Genomic DNA, 16,666 nt, shown 5'->3' with positions numbered 1-16,666 from the left:
TAATATTCAATCTTGCAAATTCTAAGGATCACGGGCAGTTTAATTCTAATTATTATCTTGAGATTATTTGTACAAAGAAAACAAAAACACCGGCTGATGTACGCAGCGTGTGCAGGTATATAAACTATACCAAACATGTTTTTCATATTTTAAACCTCGCAACGTCTGGTTTAAAAGGCTACTCGGGCCAATAATTGCTATTAGCCTAGGGGTTATTGCGATTATCTTTTTTATTAGTTGTAAGTGTAAATAGGCTAACTGCACACTACAAAGTTGTGGATGAGAGTTTGGTGTAATGGTTATGTATCCAGCCTCTCACAGTTGAGATCGCTGGTTCAAGTCCCGCTGGGTTTTTTTTTATAATTTTTTTTTATTGGACCTTGATCTTTGACCCTGACCCTTCAAAATTTAACCACAATTATATGATGAGTCATTGGTCTTTGTGGCTAAGTACGGTATGGTGAGAATCGGATAAAAACTGTGGTCTCTAGGCAGTAAAATAGTTTTTTGTTAGTTGTGACCTTGACCTATGACCTTTTCCCTTCAAATTCGAACTCGTCCGAGCTTTTGGGGCATAGATCAATGTGGCCAAATTTGGTGAGAATCGGATACAAACTGTGGCCTCCAGGCTGTTCACAGGCAGACACACAGACACACACACAAACATACAGGGGTGAAAATATAACCTCCTTGGCGGAGGTAATTACATTTACATAGCAATTTAGCACTGTGTTTTACTATAACCAATTTGGTTACGGTCAAACACAATGATAAAGAATATGAATTTAACATAAACATGATAAATAACATTTACATAGCAATTAGCACTGTGTTTTACTATAACCAATTTGAATGATAACAAATGGGATAAAATTAATTATGATAAAAGACATTTCCATAGTAATTTATTTTCTATAGCACACTAATAAAGAATGGATGTTGTATGATATAATACAATATGATTTTCTCCCAATTAGTGACATTTGAGATACTGCGTGCGTAGTGCACCCACCAAGATCATTTTCGCTATTTAATCACATTTTAAAACCGTAAACGCATAAATTTGCGGACATACTCGTAAAACACACTTCCAGAGATTTCATAATTTTAACAGTGCTACACCATCCATAATTAACATACAGTAGTATAGCTTTGTAAAAAAGAGCAGAACAATTTTAAAATGTAACTGTCTCATTACATCTACTGAAAAATTCATCGCGAAGAATTTATTTATAACTAGAGGGTACTCCGAGAGTACAAACCTCCGCCTACTGTAAAATTCCCCTACATAAAATGTCCCCGGAAAAAATATAGTATTTTTTAACATTTTTTTTATTAGTTCTAAATGTAAATAGGCTAACTGCACACTACAAAGTTGTGGATGAGAGTTTGGTGTAATGGTTATATCCAGCCTCTCACAGTTGAGATCGCTGGTTCAAGTCCCGCTGAGATTTTTTTTTTATTATTTTTTTATTTCATTTTTTTGTTGTTGACCTTGATCTTTGACCCTGACCCTTCAAAATGTAACCAGAATTATATGATGAGTCATTGATCATTGTGGCTAAGTTTGGTGAGAATCAGATAAAAACTGTGGTCTCTAGGCAGTAAAATAGTTTTTTGTTAGTTGTGACCTTGACCTATGACCTTTCCTCTCAAATTCGAACTCGTCCGAGCTTTTGAGACATAGATCATTGTGTCCAAATTTGGTGAGAATCGGATAAAAACTGTGGCCTCCAGGCTGTTCACAGACACACACACAAACACACACACAAACATACAGGAGTGAAAACATAACCTCCTTGGCGGAGGTAATAATACACCAATCAGATCACATGCAATTAGTGACGAATCGCATATTCGCCGTTTATTGTTGAGGCGCGTAAACAGTGTGCGCGATGCACGTTTTCCTCCCATGACGAATCGATATTCGACGCTTCGTCGTGTGACGAATAATCGCCAAAGTATATTTAAAATAATTAATTAATGAAATAAGATACGCAGTTGGTGTTTACGATCAATTGTTCTTTAGAATAAATACTTTAGAAATACAAAACATTGATTATAGTATAGAGATATTGTTCACTATAATATCTCTATGGTTATAGTAAAACACAGTGCTAAATTGCTATTTAAATGTCATTTATCATGTTTGTATTAAATTCCTATTCTTTATCATTGTGTTTAACTGTAACCAGATGGTTTAATTTTTACCATAGTTTTAGTTGGGACTGACTGAACTAAGAATAAAACTGGGTTATTGTACCAACACCTCAAATAGTCTCAAAGTATTTTTTAACTCAGAAACATGATAACATTATCTCCACGCGGCAAAGTGCATACGTTTATTTTCATTTGTCGTATTCGATTGGGAACTTTCGTTGTTAACGTAAAGATTCGTTGAGTACTTTTTGTATTCGAATTGTAAATTTGTGCTCAACAGAAAGTCATTCGAATAGAAAACGTTGACAACGAAAGCTTTTTCGTTAAGAACAATCTCAACGCTCAAAATAGTCCGTTAAAAAGTACTCAACGGAAAAACTACTCAACGGTTCACTCGAATACGACAATTGGCTAACTAAAGTACGGTCTAATGAATATTGTCAGAAGATTCCCTAGCTTAGTGAAAAAGGTTTTAATACCAAAAATGTGCTGATTACTGAGGTATAATCAGAGCGTCATTCTGACGACTGGAGCATTCTCTACTTCTCTACGGAGCGCCATTTATGCCTTTATTAACTTCAATAATAAAAATAGTACTACGGTAACTGCTCAAGTGGACCCAATTTAGCACCAGGGTAGCACAGTGATAACAAATATAAATAAAAGTCACTACTTTTAATATCGTTTCGTATATACCCATATCACAAACTGACAAACAGAAACATCTTGGCATTCACATTGATTCAAATTTATCTTTTTCTTTTCATGTAAATAAACTCCGTTCCAAACTGGGCTTGTCCATCTCCATCTTCATCTTATCGCGTGCTCGGTCATTTAATTAATAAACACACATCCATACTCCTCTATAACACTATAATCCTCCCACACATTGTCTATTGATGTTTGGGGAATCAGATCGAATATTGACCGAATACAGACCATTGAAAATAGAGCACTTCTCATTATCCTTAAATCTCATCCTCTCACACCACGAACTAACATTTACAACACCTTAAATCTTTTCAAACAGTCCAAGATCGCAAGCATCTACAACTGGGCTGCCTTGCCTACAGGTCTGTAAATGGTCTTGCCCTGTGTCTTGCCAGAATTCCAAATCATCGATGTACCCGAAGTGTGATAGGAAATTTGTCGTCCCTTTCCCTAAAACTGAAACTTTTAAGAACAGCTTCATCATCTATAGAGCACAACATACCTGAATTTGCTACCCACCAAACTTAGAAATGCGGTAACAATAAATAATTTTAAGTCTGCTCTAAAAGAATATTTAATCCCAAAAAAAAAAACTCAACGTTTTGTATAGTGTTGTAGGCTATATTTTTGTATTTAAGTACATATATATTATATATTTAAATTTTTTGAACATAGTTCATCTGTTTTTTCATATATGTTTTTGACTGTCTCTGCATATGCTGTTTAGGGTCACTCTCACAAAATAAGGTTTAATAAAAAAATAAAATAGAAATAAAGTCACTAAATTTTAATATCTTTTCGTATGTTAATACAATGTGCTCAAGTGGACCCAATTTGGCCTCAGTGGAGCACAGTGATATAAATAGAAATAAAGTCACTAAATTTTAATATCTTTTCGTATAAAACACTGTGCTCAAGTGGACAAAATTTGGTACCAGGGGAGCAGTGATATAAAATAGAAATAAAGTCACTCAAGTTTCAATCTTTTCGTATGTTAATACACTGTGCTCAAGTTGACCCAATTTGGCGCCAGTGGATTTTTTTTTATGGAAAATAATGAATATTGTTTTCTTTTATTTTGAAAGAAAGATATTTTGAGGATTGTAAATGTCAAGTAGAACTTTTTTTAAATCAGAAACAAAGTTGCATGGCATTATTTTCCATTAAATAGACTGCCATAAAACCTCGAAAAGAAGCCCATGTGCTCCTTCATTTTTAGTACTCTTGGGTGGGCTTCTTTTCCACATGGAGTTCTTTTCGAGATTACTTTTGCAAACTAAACGAGGGGAACTGCTAACTTCCCGCCCGGAAAATATTTTATTTACATGATTTGAAAAATCTTCTAATGTAAATAATTAACAGCATCAAAATTTAGCAGTGTGGCGTGTTGACCGCGAATGACTACATACCATCTTTACCATAATACACCTGCACAGACTCATTTGCATAACAACGCACGCACATACCAAACTGTTTAAAATAGAGCTACAAGGTACCCGAAAATGACATCTGTTATGTTTTCAAACAACATGCATAAGAATCTTCAGTCCCCCACCATGCTTGGGGCTGAGCAAAGACAATTTTGAAAAAAAAGAGCTGTATACAATAGGTTCCCGCCCGAAAAAATGGCGTTACATTATTTGAATAAAACAAACTATATAAGACTCACCAGGACAACGTATGAGCTTGTCCCCGGAAAGTGCACCTATTCATTGAAATATAGAATTAAATATTAAGTCTCCAGTACTAGCCCATACATGGTTGAGGCAGAGCAATGAAAATAGAGGCCAGAAATGCATTTACTTATACTTATTACTATACATAGTCACCTATGATAATTATGATGCGACTTCAACAGTTTAGGTGGGGTTTTCTACTTTAAAAACTCGACTTCGTATATGCCTATGGCCTAGCCCGGCGGTGGAATTAGTCTAAGCTTCGAAATTGGTCTGGAAATCGGCATCTTTGCAAATGTTCTATATTAATTTTGATCTTATTTCACTCTCCATTAACCCTATGCAAAAACCATCGGAGACTATCTGTTTAAAACATGTTTATTCTGGGACGGTGCGGCCATACACACCAACTACTATGAAGAATCGGACATTTCGCTACCAATGTTGCAACATTGATTAACAAAATCAAAATTTAACAGTGGGGCGCGTTAACCGCGAATGACTAACAATACCATCTTCCCCACTACACCTGCACAAACTCATTTGTATAACAACGAACGGCATACCAAACTATGATGAGAGATACATCCCCTTCTCAACACGTAACGCGTAACGAAGATAATTAATTCCTTTTTTTACATTAACATTGAGGCCGCTAAACATAAAATTTATGAGATCAAATACACGTAGCGAAAGCCAAAAAAAGAGTAAAAATTGTGCTTTCCTGCAGCAGCCTTGGGTTCGTTTCCACCACATCATTACCAGATGCATTGCTAGTGCCTTCTCAAGATGTGTGGTGGAAAGGGGAACGTACAATTCTATGAACCCCAAACACAGTGGTCGCATACCTTTAACTTTATTCCACCGACCAGCGTGGGAATCGAACCCACGACATACGTGTTGTCAAAACGACGCTCAGGCGACTGAGCTAACTGATCATTTTGGTTTTATCAAGGTTAATAGGATATTTATGATGAAATAATGAATTACGTAATAAACGTATAAATAGACAATTATCAGCTGTTCAGTTATGTTTCAGTTTGTGGTGCAACGGGTAATGCTCAGTTTTGAGTGTTATCAGCTGGGGTTCGAACCTCTACGGATATTTTTTTTTATGAATATTGTTTTATTTGAGATATTTGGAGGGTTGAAAATGTCAGGCCTAGGCAACTGGACCTTAAATCATAAACAAAAGTGTATGGCATTCATTTTTCCATTAAATAGACACCATAACACCCCGGATGGGAATTTTTTAGTACTCTTGGGTACAGTGGCTTCTTTTCAACGGATAGGCTTCTTTTCCACATAGGGTTCTTTTCAAGATTACTTTTGTAAACTAAAGGAGGGGAATTTCTAGACTCCCGCCCGGAAAATTGTATCTTTACATGATTTGAATTTCTAATAAAGATTAACAAAATCAAAATTTATCTTTTAAATTTAATTTTGTGGCGTGTTCACTGCGTAGGACTAACAATACCATCTTCCCCATTACACCTGCACAAACTCATTTGCATAACAACGCAGGGCTTACCAAACTGTTTAAAATAGCTACAAGGTCCCCAGAAATGACACATATAGTATTTTGAAACATGATATATAAGAGTCTTCACTACCCCACCATGATTGGGGCTGAGCAAAGACAATTTTGAAAAAATATTTATTGAAATATGAAATTCAAAATTAAGTCTCCAGTTAAGCTCACCATGGTTGGGGCAGAGCTAAGAATGAAAGCTGAGTCCCCGGAAATTATGAAACGAAATATAAAAGTCTTCAGGACCAGCCATACAATGGTGATTGTTTCCCAAGTGTGAGAAAATTATGAAATACAAACAGAGCTAGCGCACAAAAGCGCAGGCTCATTTGCATAACAGACGCACGGCATACCAAACTACGACGAGATAAATTAATTCTCTTCTAAACACGTAACAAAGAGAATTAATTCCCTTTTTTTACATTAAAATAAATTGAGGGCGCTAAACATAACATTTAAACTTTCAAAGCAGTTTGCAAGAGCCAAAAAAAAAAAGATGGTAAATGTGCTCTCCCTGCCTCAGCACTAAGGCCCTGCCACAGCCTTTTGGGGTCGTTTCCAGCACATCACCAGATGCATTGATGTTGTTGATGTTGATATTTTGAGGGTTGTAAATGTCAGGCTTAATAACACAAGTGGACCTTTTTTAAAATAAGAAACAAAGTTGCATGGCATTATTTTCCATTAAATAAACTGCCATAAAACCTCGAAAAGAAGCCCATGTGCTCCTTCATTTTTAGTTCTATATTTGATCTTATTTAACTCTCCATTACCCCCCATACAAAAACCATCGAAGACAAACTATCTGTTTAAAACATGTTTATTCTGGGGACGGTGCGGCCATACACAGCAACTACCATCAAAGTTTATTCATAACATTTTTACAATAGAATATCTTGCATGAATCGGACATTTTCGCTATCAATGTAGCAACATTGATTAACAAAATCAAAATTTAACAGTGTGGCGTGTTGACCGCGAATGACTAACAATACCATCTTTCCCACTACACCTGCACAACCATTGCATAACAACGCACGGCATACCAAACCGTTTCGTACACCTGCGATGAAAATATAAATTCAATTTCTTTTAAAATTGAGGGCGGCAAACTTAAAATTTACGAGATCGAATACGGGTTGAAAAAAAAAAAATAAATAAAAAAAAAGATGTTAAATGTGCTCTCCCTGCCTCAGCACTAAGGCCCTGCCACAGCCTTTTGGGGTCGTTTCCAGCACATCACCAGATGCATTGATGTTGTCGCCTCATGATGTGTGGTGGAAAGGGGGACGTATAATTCTGTGAACCCCAAACACAGTGGCCGCATGCCTTTAACTCTATTCCACCGACCAGCGTGGGAATCGAACCCACGACATACGTGTTGTCAACACGACGCTCAGGCGACTGAGCTAACTGATCATTTTGGTTTTAACAAGGTTAATATGATAGTTATGACGTACTGATGAATTACGTAATACACGTATAAATAGACTATTATCAGCTGTTCAGTCATGTACTACTTTGTGGCCTAACGGGTAATGCTCAGGTTTAGGTGCTCTCAGCTCTAGTAGATTGGGTTCGAACCTCTACGGATATTTTTTTTTTTGAAATAAAAAAAAAATAAATAAAAATTAAAATAAATAAAATAATGAATATTGTTTTTCTTTTATTTTAAAAGAGAGATATTTTGAGGGTTGTAAATGTCAGGCTTAATAACACAAGTGGACCTTTTTAAAATCAGAAACAAAGTTGCATGGCATTATTTTCCATTAAATAAACTGCCATAAAACCTCGAAAAGAAGCCCATGTGCTCCTTCATTTTTAGTACTCTTGGGTGGGCTTCTTTTCCACATGGAGTTCTTTTCGAGATTACTTTTGCAAACTAAAAGAGGGGAGCTGATAGGTTCCCGGCCGGAAAATGTTTTATTTACATGATTTGAACAATCTTCTAATGTAAAGATTAACAACATCAGTGTGGCGTGTTGATCGCGAATGACTAACATACCATCTTCCCCATAATACACCTGCACAAACTCATTTGCATAACAACGCACGGCATACCAAACTGTTTAAAATAGAGCTGCAAGGTCTCCGGAAATGACATCAATTATTTTTTCAAACATGTATAAGACTCTTCAGTACCCCACCATGCTTGGGGCTGAGCAAAGATAATTTTGAAAAATAGAGCTGCATAGGTTCCCGCCCAAAAAAAAATGGCACTTTACATGATTTTAAATTATATGAAACAAACTATATAAGACTCACCAGGGACAATAGAGCTTATCCCCGGAAAGTGCACCTATAATTCATTAACATATGAAATTAAATATTAAGTCTCCACTACTAACCCACCATGGTTGGGGCAGAGCTAATAATGAAAATAGAGCCAAGAATTGCACTTATACTTATAACTATACATAATCACCTATAATAATTATAATAATGTTAACATTTCAACTATCCAGATGCGACTTCAACATTTTAGGTGGGGTTTTCTACTTTAAAACTCGACTTCGTATATACCTAAGGCCTAGCCCGGCGGCGGAATTAGTCTAAGCTTCGAAATTGGTCTAAAAATCGGCATCTTTGCAAATGTTCTATATTTGATCTTATTTAACTCTCCATTACCCCCATACAAAAACCATCGAAGACAAACTATCTGTTTAAAACATGTTTATTCTGGGGACGGTGCGGCCATACACAGCAACTACCATCAAAGTTTATTCATAACATTTTTACAATAGAACATTCAATGACTTGTTTCTATTTATATCACTGTGCTCCACTGGCTCCAAATAGGGTCTACTTGAGCACAGTGTATTAACATACGAAAAGATATTAAAATTAGTGACTTATTTCTATTTTATATCATCACTAGTCTGTATGTGCTCCACTGGTGCTAAATTTGGTCCACTGAACCAGAGTTACCGTAGTACTATTTCTATTTCGGAAGTAAATAAAGGCATATATGGCGCTCCGTAGAAGTAGAGAATGCTCGATCGCCGAAATGACGCTCTGAATATACCTCGATTACTTCACTATCGGAAGTTGTAGTCTAGCATGATGCAGACGCATTATTATGTTTGTTAAACATATACAAATCTGTAAATTACCACAAAACGAAGAATTCAAAGAAATGCTCTACGTGTTCAAAATCATTGTTTTAATATAGTCTGTATGTATAACTAACAATTGACATTGTGGAAGAGCGTATTATTTAATTTAATATAAAGTAAAACATGGTTTACTCGCCAATTTGGTATTGGATATAATATAACAGGGAAGAAATGAATATGATGCGGTCTGGCACGATTTAGTTAGCGACTCTAACTAAATTTCTATAAATAGAAAAAGAAAAAATGGATTCCGTTGGAATTGTTGGTAAAGAGTTGTCACAAGATTATGTCTCACCTTGGTAATAACAACAATTTATATTCTAACTATAAAATAAATAATATTAAATAAATGTATATACTAATACTAGGCTAGCCTAGCTATATAGCTAGCCTACCAGTAGGCCTAGGCTAGTATATATAGCCTAACTAGAGGCTAGGCCTTGGCTAGCCTAGTTTTAGCTACTCTAGGCGTACTCTCTAGCTAGACGTGGGACGTCTCCTACTAACTAGGCCTAGTTAGGACCTAGTAGTCCCCTAGTAGCTAGGCCTAACCGTATTATACCATGCTATGCCTAGTCAGGATCAGGTGCCGTTTTCGGCCACCTCGACTTGTATGGACTATACCATTATAAAAAGATGGGAAAATAGGGGTGTCCCATTTATTATTTGAGTGTGTTAATGTGTTAAAATACTGCTGCTTTTGTTCTTTTGTTTAGTGCATTATGTTTCAGCAACAAAGGGAAAACAACTACGCCCTGCATGCTGTAGAATTAATTTCAGTTTTCAAGTTAATAGGCCTACAGTATATTATGGCTCTTTATTTCTATATAATTTTTAGGTATCCTTCCTTAATATATTAGGTGGATTCCCTAAGGTGGATATTGAATAATTTTTACGGATTTATAGATACAGAAAGTATATAAAGAAAGTTTTTATTCCAGTTACAAATAAAAAATATAATTTAATTAACACAGTAGTACATTTAATAAAGATGACAGTAGTACTAATAAGATCTATCACATACTGATTATTAGGTAATCAGTAAAACAAATAAACATTATAATTTTGTCAATGAATCTGTACCATTTTGTTCCCAGAAAACACAGCGTTTGACATTGCGTGTTTTTAGGTTTGGTTTTTCTAAAACTTTTTAAACTAAGTTTTTAAACGTCTTCTGTGTAGAAATACATGTTCTAATTGAACAACGTTTGCATCAAAACGTTATAATAGCGAATGCAAAACGGAGCTGATAATGTCGCCATGAAGAGGATGATTGGTGTCTTCCAATATAATCGGCAAGCCGTTCGCTGTAGAACGAGTCAAGCATTTGCATAGACAAACCAATTACTTTCCCCGCTCTACCCAGCACCTTCTCAATTCGGTCTTTATCCCCTTTACATTCCCTTACTGATATTCCTAGCCCAATATACAATATGCCCAAATAGAACATCACTGATTAGTAAAACATAAACATTCTATAGTACAAATATCCTGCTTTACCCCAAAGAACCGAGTTTCCTCAAGCAGTACAGCCTTGTATTTAACTTCTTAACTACGATCAACATGTCCACCCATGAAAATACATAATACGTAAATTGTACAATATATAACTACAAAAATAAAAACAGAACAACAAAAATACAGGATAGGCCTAATAAATAAATAAAACTTACAGATACATCCTCATAGAGATGTCTGTAGCTTGTTTACTATATTAATCAATTAGTTGAGAGAGGTAATGCTGATAAAATTGTAGATCTAGTCCCCCATGCTTTCATTAAAAATGTTTTTAATTGTTCGTAATGTTTCATTTTCAGTGAATAAATTGTCTAGCATAAAATGGTGTTTTAATTCCTGAGATACAACAAAAATTATCCCAGTACATACTTAATTATTGTCTAACAGAGTTTAATGAAGGACATTTAAATAAAAAATGGTTTACTGTTTCTTTTTCGTTAGTACTACACATCTTACATAATCCTGTGTTATGATTTGATCAGGATTGTCTATGACCCTCAAGATCTAGAGAGTTTGATCTTGCTTTAAATTTTAAATTGATACTCTTAACATTAGTTTTATCTAACAAATATTGTTCAAGGTTTGGAGTTCCTTTATACATAGTATATTCCGTTAACGTTGTTTTGCATTGGGCCTTCGAAAACCACTCGTTATGATCAACTTGTTTATTATTTTTCCTAAATGGCTTTATCCAGTTAGTAGATGGTTCTTCATTAAATTTGTCTATAAAATTTGTTTTATTTAAAATATCTTTAGTTAATATAGTAATATTGTTACAAAATCTTGGCATTCCCTAACACAGTACCTAATAATAACATGCCTTATAAAAAGTACATGCATTGCTAGTTTTTGATGTTTTGTATTGTTCCTTGTAGTTTTTACTGTAGGTTACATAACAGAACAATTGTATTGTCTTCCCATTCAATAGACACCCTTCTCTACATAAAACATAATACACCACACCCCTGTCATAATAATGGTATAGTCCATATAAGTCGAGGTGGCCGAAAACGGCACCTGATCCCCTAGTCATATCCAGCTGATTGAAGCTGTTGAAACGGTCAATCGTGTGCCTTATTTATTATAAATAATTGGGCTAGATTTGCGACAGAAAACCTCGGTCAACCGCTTGTTCGGTTAATATTTTATATTCAATAATAATAATGCCTACATACGCATATATATAGATAGTAGTGCCTGGGCCTAGTAGGCCAAAACGTGCATTTTTGCAATAAGGTAAGGTTAACCTAGGCCGGCTGAATAATATTAATATATGTTTTTTCTTTTCAGGATATGAAGTAAAAATGCTTAACACTTTCTGAAAAACGAAACAGAATTTGAGAACTACAAACATGACGCATTTTCCAACAAAAAATATAGAAAGGAGCACTTCTGGAGTCGGTGCGTAATAACTTACAAGTTGTTGTAGTTAATCAATATTTCACTCCTACTTTAAGCTTTCTAATACGATCTGTCCCACAATTATTGATGACACTTTAATATGAATGATACTGACAAGTTTACCATTTAAAATGTCCTTGTTGCAATCAAGATTGTGTTTTATTTAATGCGACACTTTTTCAATTTCAGGCTCATATATGGACGGTGTACAGTTGAGGATAGGGGAACGTTTCAAGCAGTCACAACGAATAACACTTCCAATAAATTATATAGAAAGAAATGCTAATAATAATGATTTTTCCAGATTTGAGGTAAGTCTTTGAAAAAACCAGTTTATAAAATAACTGGCTTAGTCTTCCTTCATGATAATAGGGAGACTTTATGAAAGTATCATGGTATTTCAATTTTCCAAGCTGAGACCTCTGGTAGTACAGTAGTAAGTTTGTCAAGGCAGAAAATACATTACAGAAATATTAATATTCAACATATTTTTTAGTAGGATTATTAAATACTATTATAACATCTTTGTATTTCCACAACTGGTAAATCTTTTCTATCATCAATTTCAGTATAATTTTGAATTGGAGAACAGTGTTCTGAGAAAAGCCGAAGAAAGGCGTTTGCAAGATGAACAAAATAAATTAAAAGAAAAACAAAAAATAGCTCTTCAAAGTGAAATAAACAATGTGAATTCCGAGGTTAAATCGGTATCCAATGAAAATGGACAAAGAGCAGATACAGGGTCACAACAGGTATCCAATGGTCTTGCACAAGAACCAGCGTTGATGATCCAACCAAGACCAGCTATGCTAGGCATGGACATCCTTACGCCCACCCCTCTTGCTAATTCGGCTGGTGCGCCAAAAACTACCGTCTACGAGAAGCCGTTAATAGATCTAGCAGATTTTGAAAGTAGAGCAACGGACCCATTTGAAATGACTGAATTGAAAACGCTTAATGATATGGAAGAACTTCGAAGCGTTCTTGAGCAGACTCTTCCAACTTCAGATACTACGTTGGCAAATGATACGCAGCAAACACAGCAGGGAAGGCAGGCGGAAGAACAAACAACTGGTGAGAGTGAATTGGTAGTGGAACCAATCCACAATAATGTAAATCAAGCTCCGCAATACACTAAACCAGTAGAGATGAACACATCTGGTGAGGCCAATGGTGGGATGATGAACTACCCAGTAGCATCCACCACCCCATATCCAATCTTGCAGAATCATCCGCAACAAACATCCAATACTCCTGCGTACGTCTACAAAGAGGATTCATTTGCCAGAAGAACGCCGCTTCCGCCAATTTCTCCCAAATGTCAAAATTATACCGATACTTATCAAGACCCAGATATTGAAAGTGATAATTATAGTATAAATTTTAATAGAACTGGTATGTCTACAGCAATAGACTCAGTTAGTTGCAGAGCTGGATCGTCAATGGGAGTAGTTGAAGTGCCACCCAGCTTTCCAATGGTAAGTTTAGTATTCATCGCCTAGGTTGGATTTGAGCTGGAGCTTTCCAGAACATTATTCTGTACTCTGGCATATATTGGGGCTAAAAAAAGTGTATGCACATTTACTTGTAAGCTTAAATTGTGGGAAGCCCACAGCACAACACCGATCATTATCTAATCATCAACCAAAAAAATGGGCTGGCCTACATTACAATTATAAAAATTCTATCAACTATTTACTCACTGAAAAATGTGTACACATGCATTATCGGAATATACATACATTTTTGTTTGTTTTTTTTCTTGTTGATCTATGTATGGAAATAATACAGAATCTGATCATTCTGTTTTCCTTTTTTCTGCTATAAATTTTGATTGACATTTTTATTTCATATAGAATCTTAATAAATACTCCTGTCTACCACCGAAATCAGCAAGCCCTGCTTTACCATCAGACGATCCACAACAACACCCACTATTTATGTCGCTAGACACTGAAAAACAACACTTTACAAAGTCAATAGCAGCGATGGGCTTTCCTCTACTACGAGTGGCCAAGGTGGTTGAAAGAAACGGCTGTGACTCGGAACTGGTAAGTGTTCATATAATGTTCATATTATAATGTTTATATAATATTCATATAATATTCATATAGCGATTTGGAAGATTCCAGACCTCCCAACTCTTCTGATAATCGTACAAGGTTCCCAATATTTTGAGTCATTGACAATTTGCTATTTCGTAAATTCCCCTGATAATTTCATTTTCCAAGTTGGGACCACCAGGATTTTATTTTGGTGTGACGTTGTGTGATGTTTTTTTAAGCATTATTTTAATGATTGTTTATTAATAATGTTGTCAGGTTATTGAGGCTCTATGTGCAATACAGAGGCTGTGTGATAAAGGCTATGTGGACACCAAGGTTGAGGACGTCCTGAACCTAGTGGGCAATGATGAACAAAAGGTAAACAAACTTCAATTTAAAGGGAAAAAAGTCAACCTGAACCGTTTATTTTGTCTCTTATATAAACGAAATCATTATTTTTTTACTGCAAAGTGAATAAAGTTTGATTTTATTCATCTTTATTTTTCATGCTTTGGGCATGGAGGAATTATTTATAATAATAATGTTTTGAGGGACAATACATCTTTAAAAGAAAAATAATACTTCAAAATCTTTCATTTCTTGGCAGGCATCGGAGTTTTTAAGGTTAATAAATCAATTTGAGACGCTTGGTTTTCAAACAGAAGACATAAAAAAACAGTTGATAGTTGTCGGAACAGATGAAGACAAGATTTTAGATGCATTAACGAAGACGTCATGATGACTACTGTATGTTATACTTCACTTGAGTCATGATAGCAGCCATGAAATGACACTGTTTATGGGTCCATGTAATTTTCAAATAGTAAGGAAACATGTTGACAGCCAAATTTGACAATCTGAATATGGATATGATAGACTTGCGATAACAAATTTCTATAATTTTAATGTGATTTACATTACAATCTATAGCCAGTTAATGCTTGGTTTAATAATCCAGATCTGGAGCTTTTTGTCATATGTGTAATCTGGATTGCGCATACCAGATCAACTGATCAGAGACGCATTGTGATTTCCGTTTCGTCCATCAACTCGTGTATTCCTTCTTTGTCAAATTTGGCAGCTCCAGTATTGTATGTATTCAGACCATGTCTGTGAATTAATCTATCTGGATAATCTATCTATCTATATTGATAATCTATGTGGATAATCAATCTAGTTATATTGATAATCTATCTGGATTATCTATATTGATAATCTATCGGGATAATCTATCTATCTATATTGATAATCTATATTGCTAATCTATGTGGATAATCAATCTAGTTATATTGATAATCTATCTGGATTATCTATATTGATAATCTATATTGATAATCTATCTGGATAATTTATATTGAAATTCTATCTGGATAATTTATATTGATAATCTATCTGGATAATTTATATTATTGATATTCTATCTGGATAATCTGTCCTACTAGAGTACACTGGGTCAAATGGCTAAGCACTGAGGCTGCATGGCTAGGAGTTAGAAACTTTTTAGCTACAATATTGGTAAAAACAAACCGACAAGGGACCAACTAAAGTACGACCAGTAATAGAGACAAGTTCCATAAAGGACAAAGCAGCTTTAAGAATTTACTTATCGCAAATTTAAAAAACATTTTCCTTCCTTTTCGATTAATAACAAGAATTGAAAACTCATTATCAACTTTCAGTAGACAGAAGTTGGTGCTAAACAAAATTGGAAACTAAATAAAATTATTATCGTAATATAAACTTTTTAAAATTATAATGCATTCCTCTATTAATATTTTTTTAGAAATGGAATATTCCAAAATCAGGATTATTTTTTCAAGTTTATGAATAATGTATAGTTTAGTACTACACAGAAATAACTAAGTCAGCTTACTATGAATGTAATTATTAATTATGCTTTAAAAAATTAACAATAACATATCTTTCTATATAAAAGATGGAAAAGCAGGGCAAGGAATTTGCATTGGTTTTAAAAATCATTAAGCTCTGTGTACACTACCAAAAATGTGATGTGCCCATATATGGACATGATGATGTCGTATCACTACCATATTTGGGCACATCACACTTTTTTTGTCAAAATTGTTTGATAGTGTAGACAGCTTTAGGTTAAGAGGGTATTAAAATATATATACAGTACATGCTTAATAGTATGTTATGCATGCATTGTTTGTTCACTTCTGCAACAACTATAGTTGCAGCTGTTTATATTATTATAGAGATACTTCTATGTATGGATGAAATTGGGAAATATAAATATATAATAGAATTATTTTAACCAACACTTGGATTTTAAATTTGATTAAAATAGTCAATACAATTATTGTTAATGTTATTAACGTAGTACCTGGAGTCCATTTTGTTATTTAGAATTTGTCAAAATAACTAACAAAGTTTAAAAAAAATAAAATAAAAAATAATATCCCAATTAAATTCCTCTCACAAAAAAATGGTTATTATCATTGGCTTCTGTACATGTCGTTATTGCTGTAAATATTTGTAAAATGT

At 34.6% G+C, this 16,666-nt stretch overlaps 1 protein-coding gene across 1 annotated transcript; it reads left to right on the top strand.

The window, feature by feature from the left end:
- Nucleotides 1–9,358: 9,358 nt before the first annotated feature.
- Nucleotides 9,359–16,419, top strand: LOC144853425 (ubiquitin-associated protein 1-like). Its single transcript, XM_078711122.1, has 7 exons — nt 9,359–9,493; nt 12,003–12,113; nt 12,303–12,424; nt 12,683–13,591; nt 13,970–14,164; nt 14,435–14,536; nt 14,766–16,419. The coding sequence occupies exons 2-7, from the start codon at nt 12,065–12,067 to the stop codon at nt 14,895–14,897; spliced, it is 1,509 nt and encodes a 502-aa protein (XP_078567248.1). The 5' UTR covers nt 9,359–9,493; nt 12,003–12,064; the 3' UTR covers nt 14,898–16,419.
- Nucleotides 16,420–16,666: the final 247 nt, after the last annotated feature.

The sequence above is a fragment of the Antedon bifida genome, chromosome 10, assembly GCF_963402885.1.
Source record: "Antedon bifida chromosome 10, ecAntBifi1.1, whole genome shotgun sequence".
In the NCBI taxonomy this organism is placed as follows: Eukaryota; Metazoa; Echinodermata; class Crinoidea; order Comatulida; family Antedonidae; genus Antedon; species Antedon bifida.
The sequence above is the reverse complement of the archived record's forward strand: the minus strand, read 5'-3'. Positions and strand labels throughout refer to the sequence as shown.

Bases quoted from the DNA above. Each gene is read 5' to 3' on its own strand.
- LOC144853425 (XM_078711122.1), top strand. From the start codon at position 12,065: ATGACGCATTTTCCAACAAAAAATATAGAAAGGAGCACTTCTGGAGTC. The intron at 14,165-14,434 runs GTAAGTGTTCAT...TAATGTTGTCAG, and splicing joins ACGGCTGTGACTCGGAACTG to GTTATTGAGGCTCTATGTGC. The intron at 14,537-14,765 runs GTAAACAAACTT...ATTTCTTGGCAG, and splicing joins TGGGCAATGATGAACAAAAG to GCATCGGAGTTTTTAAGGTT.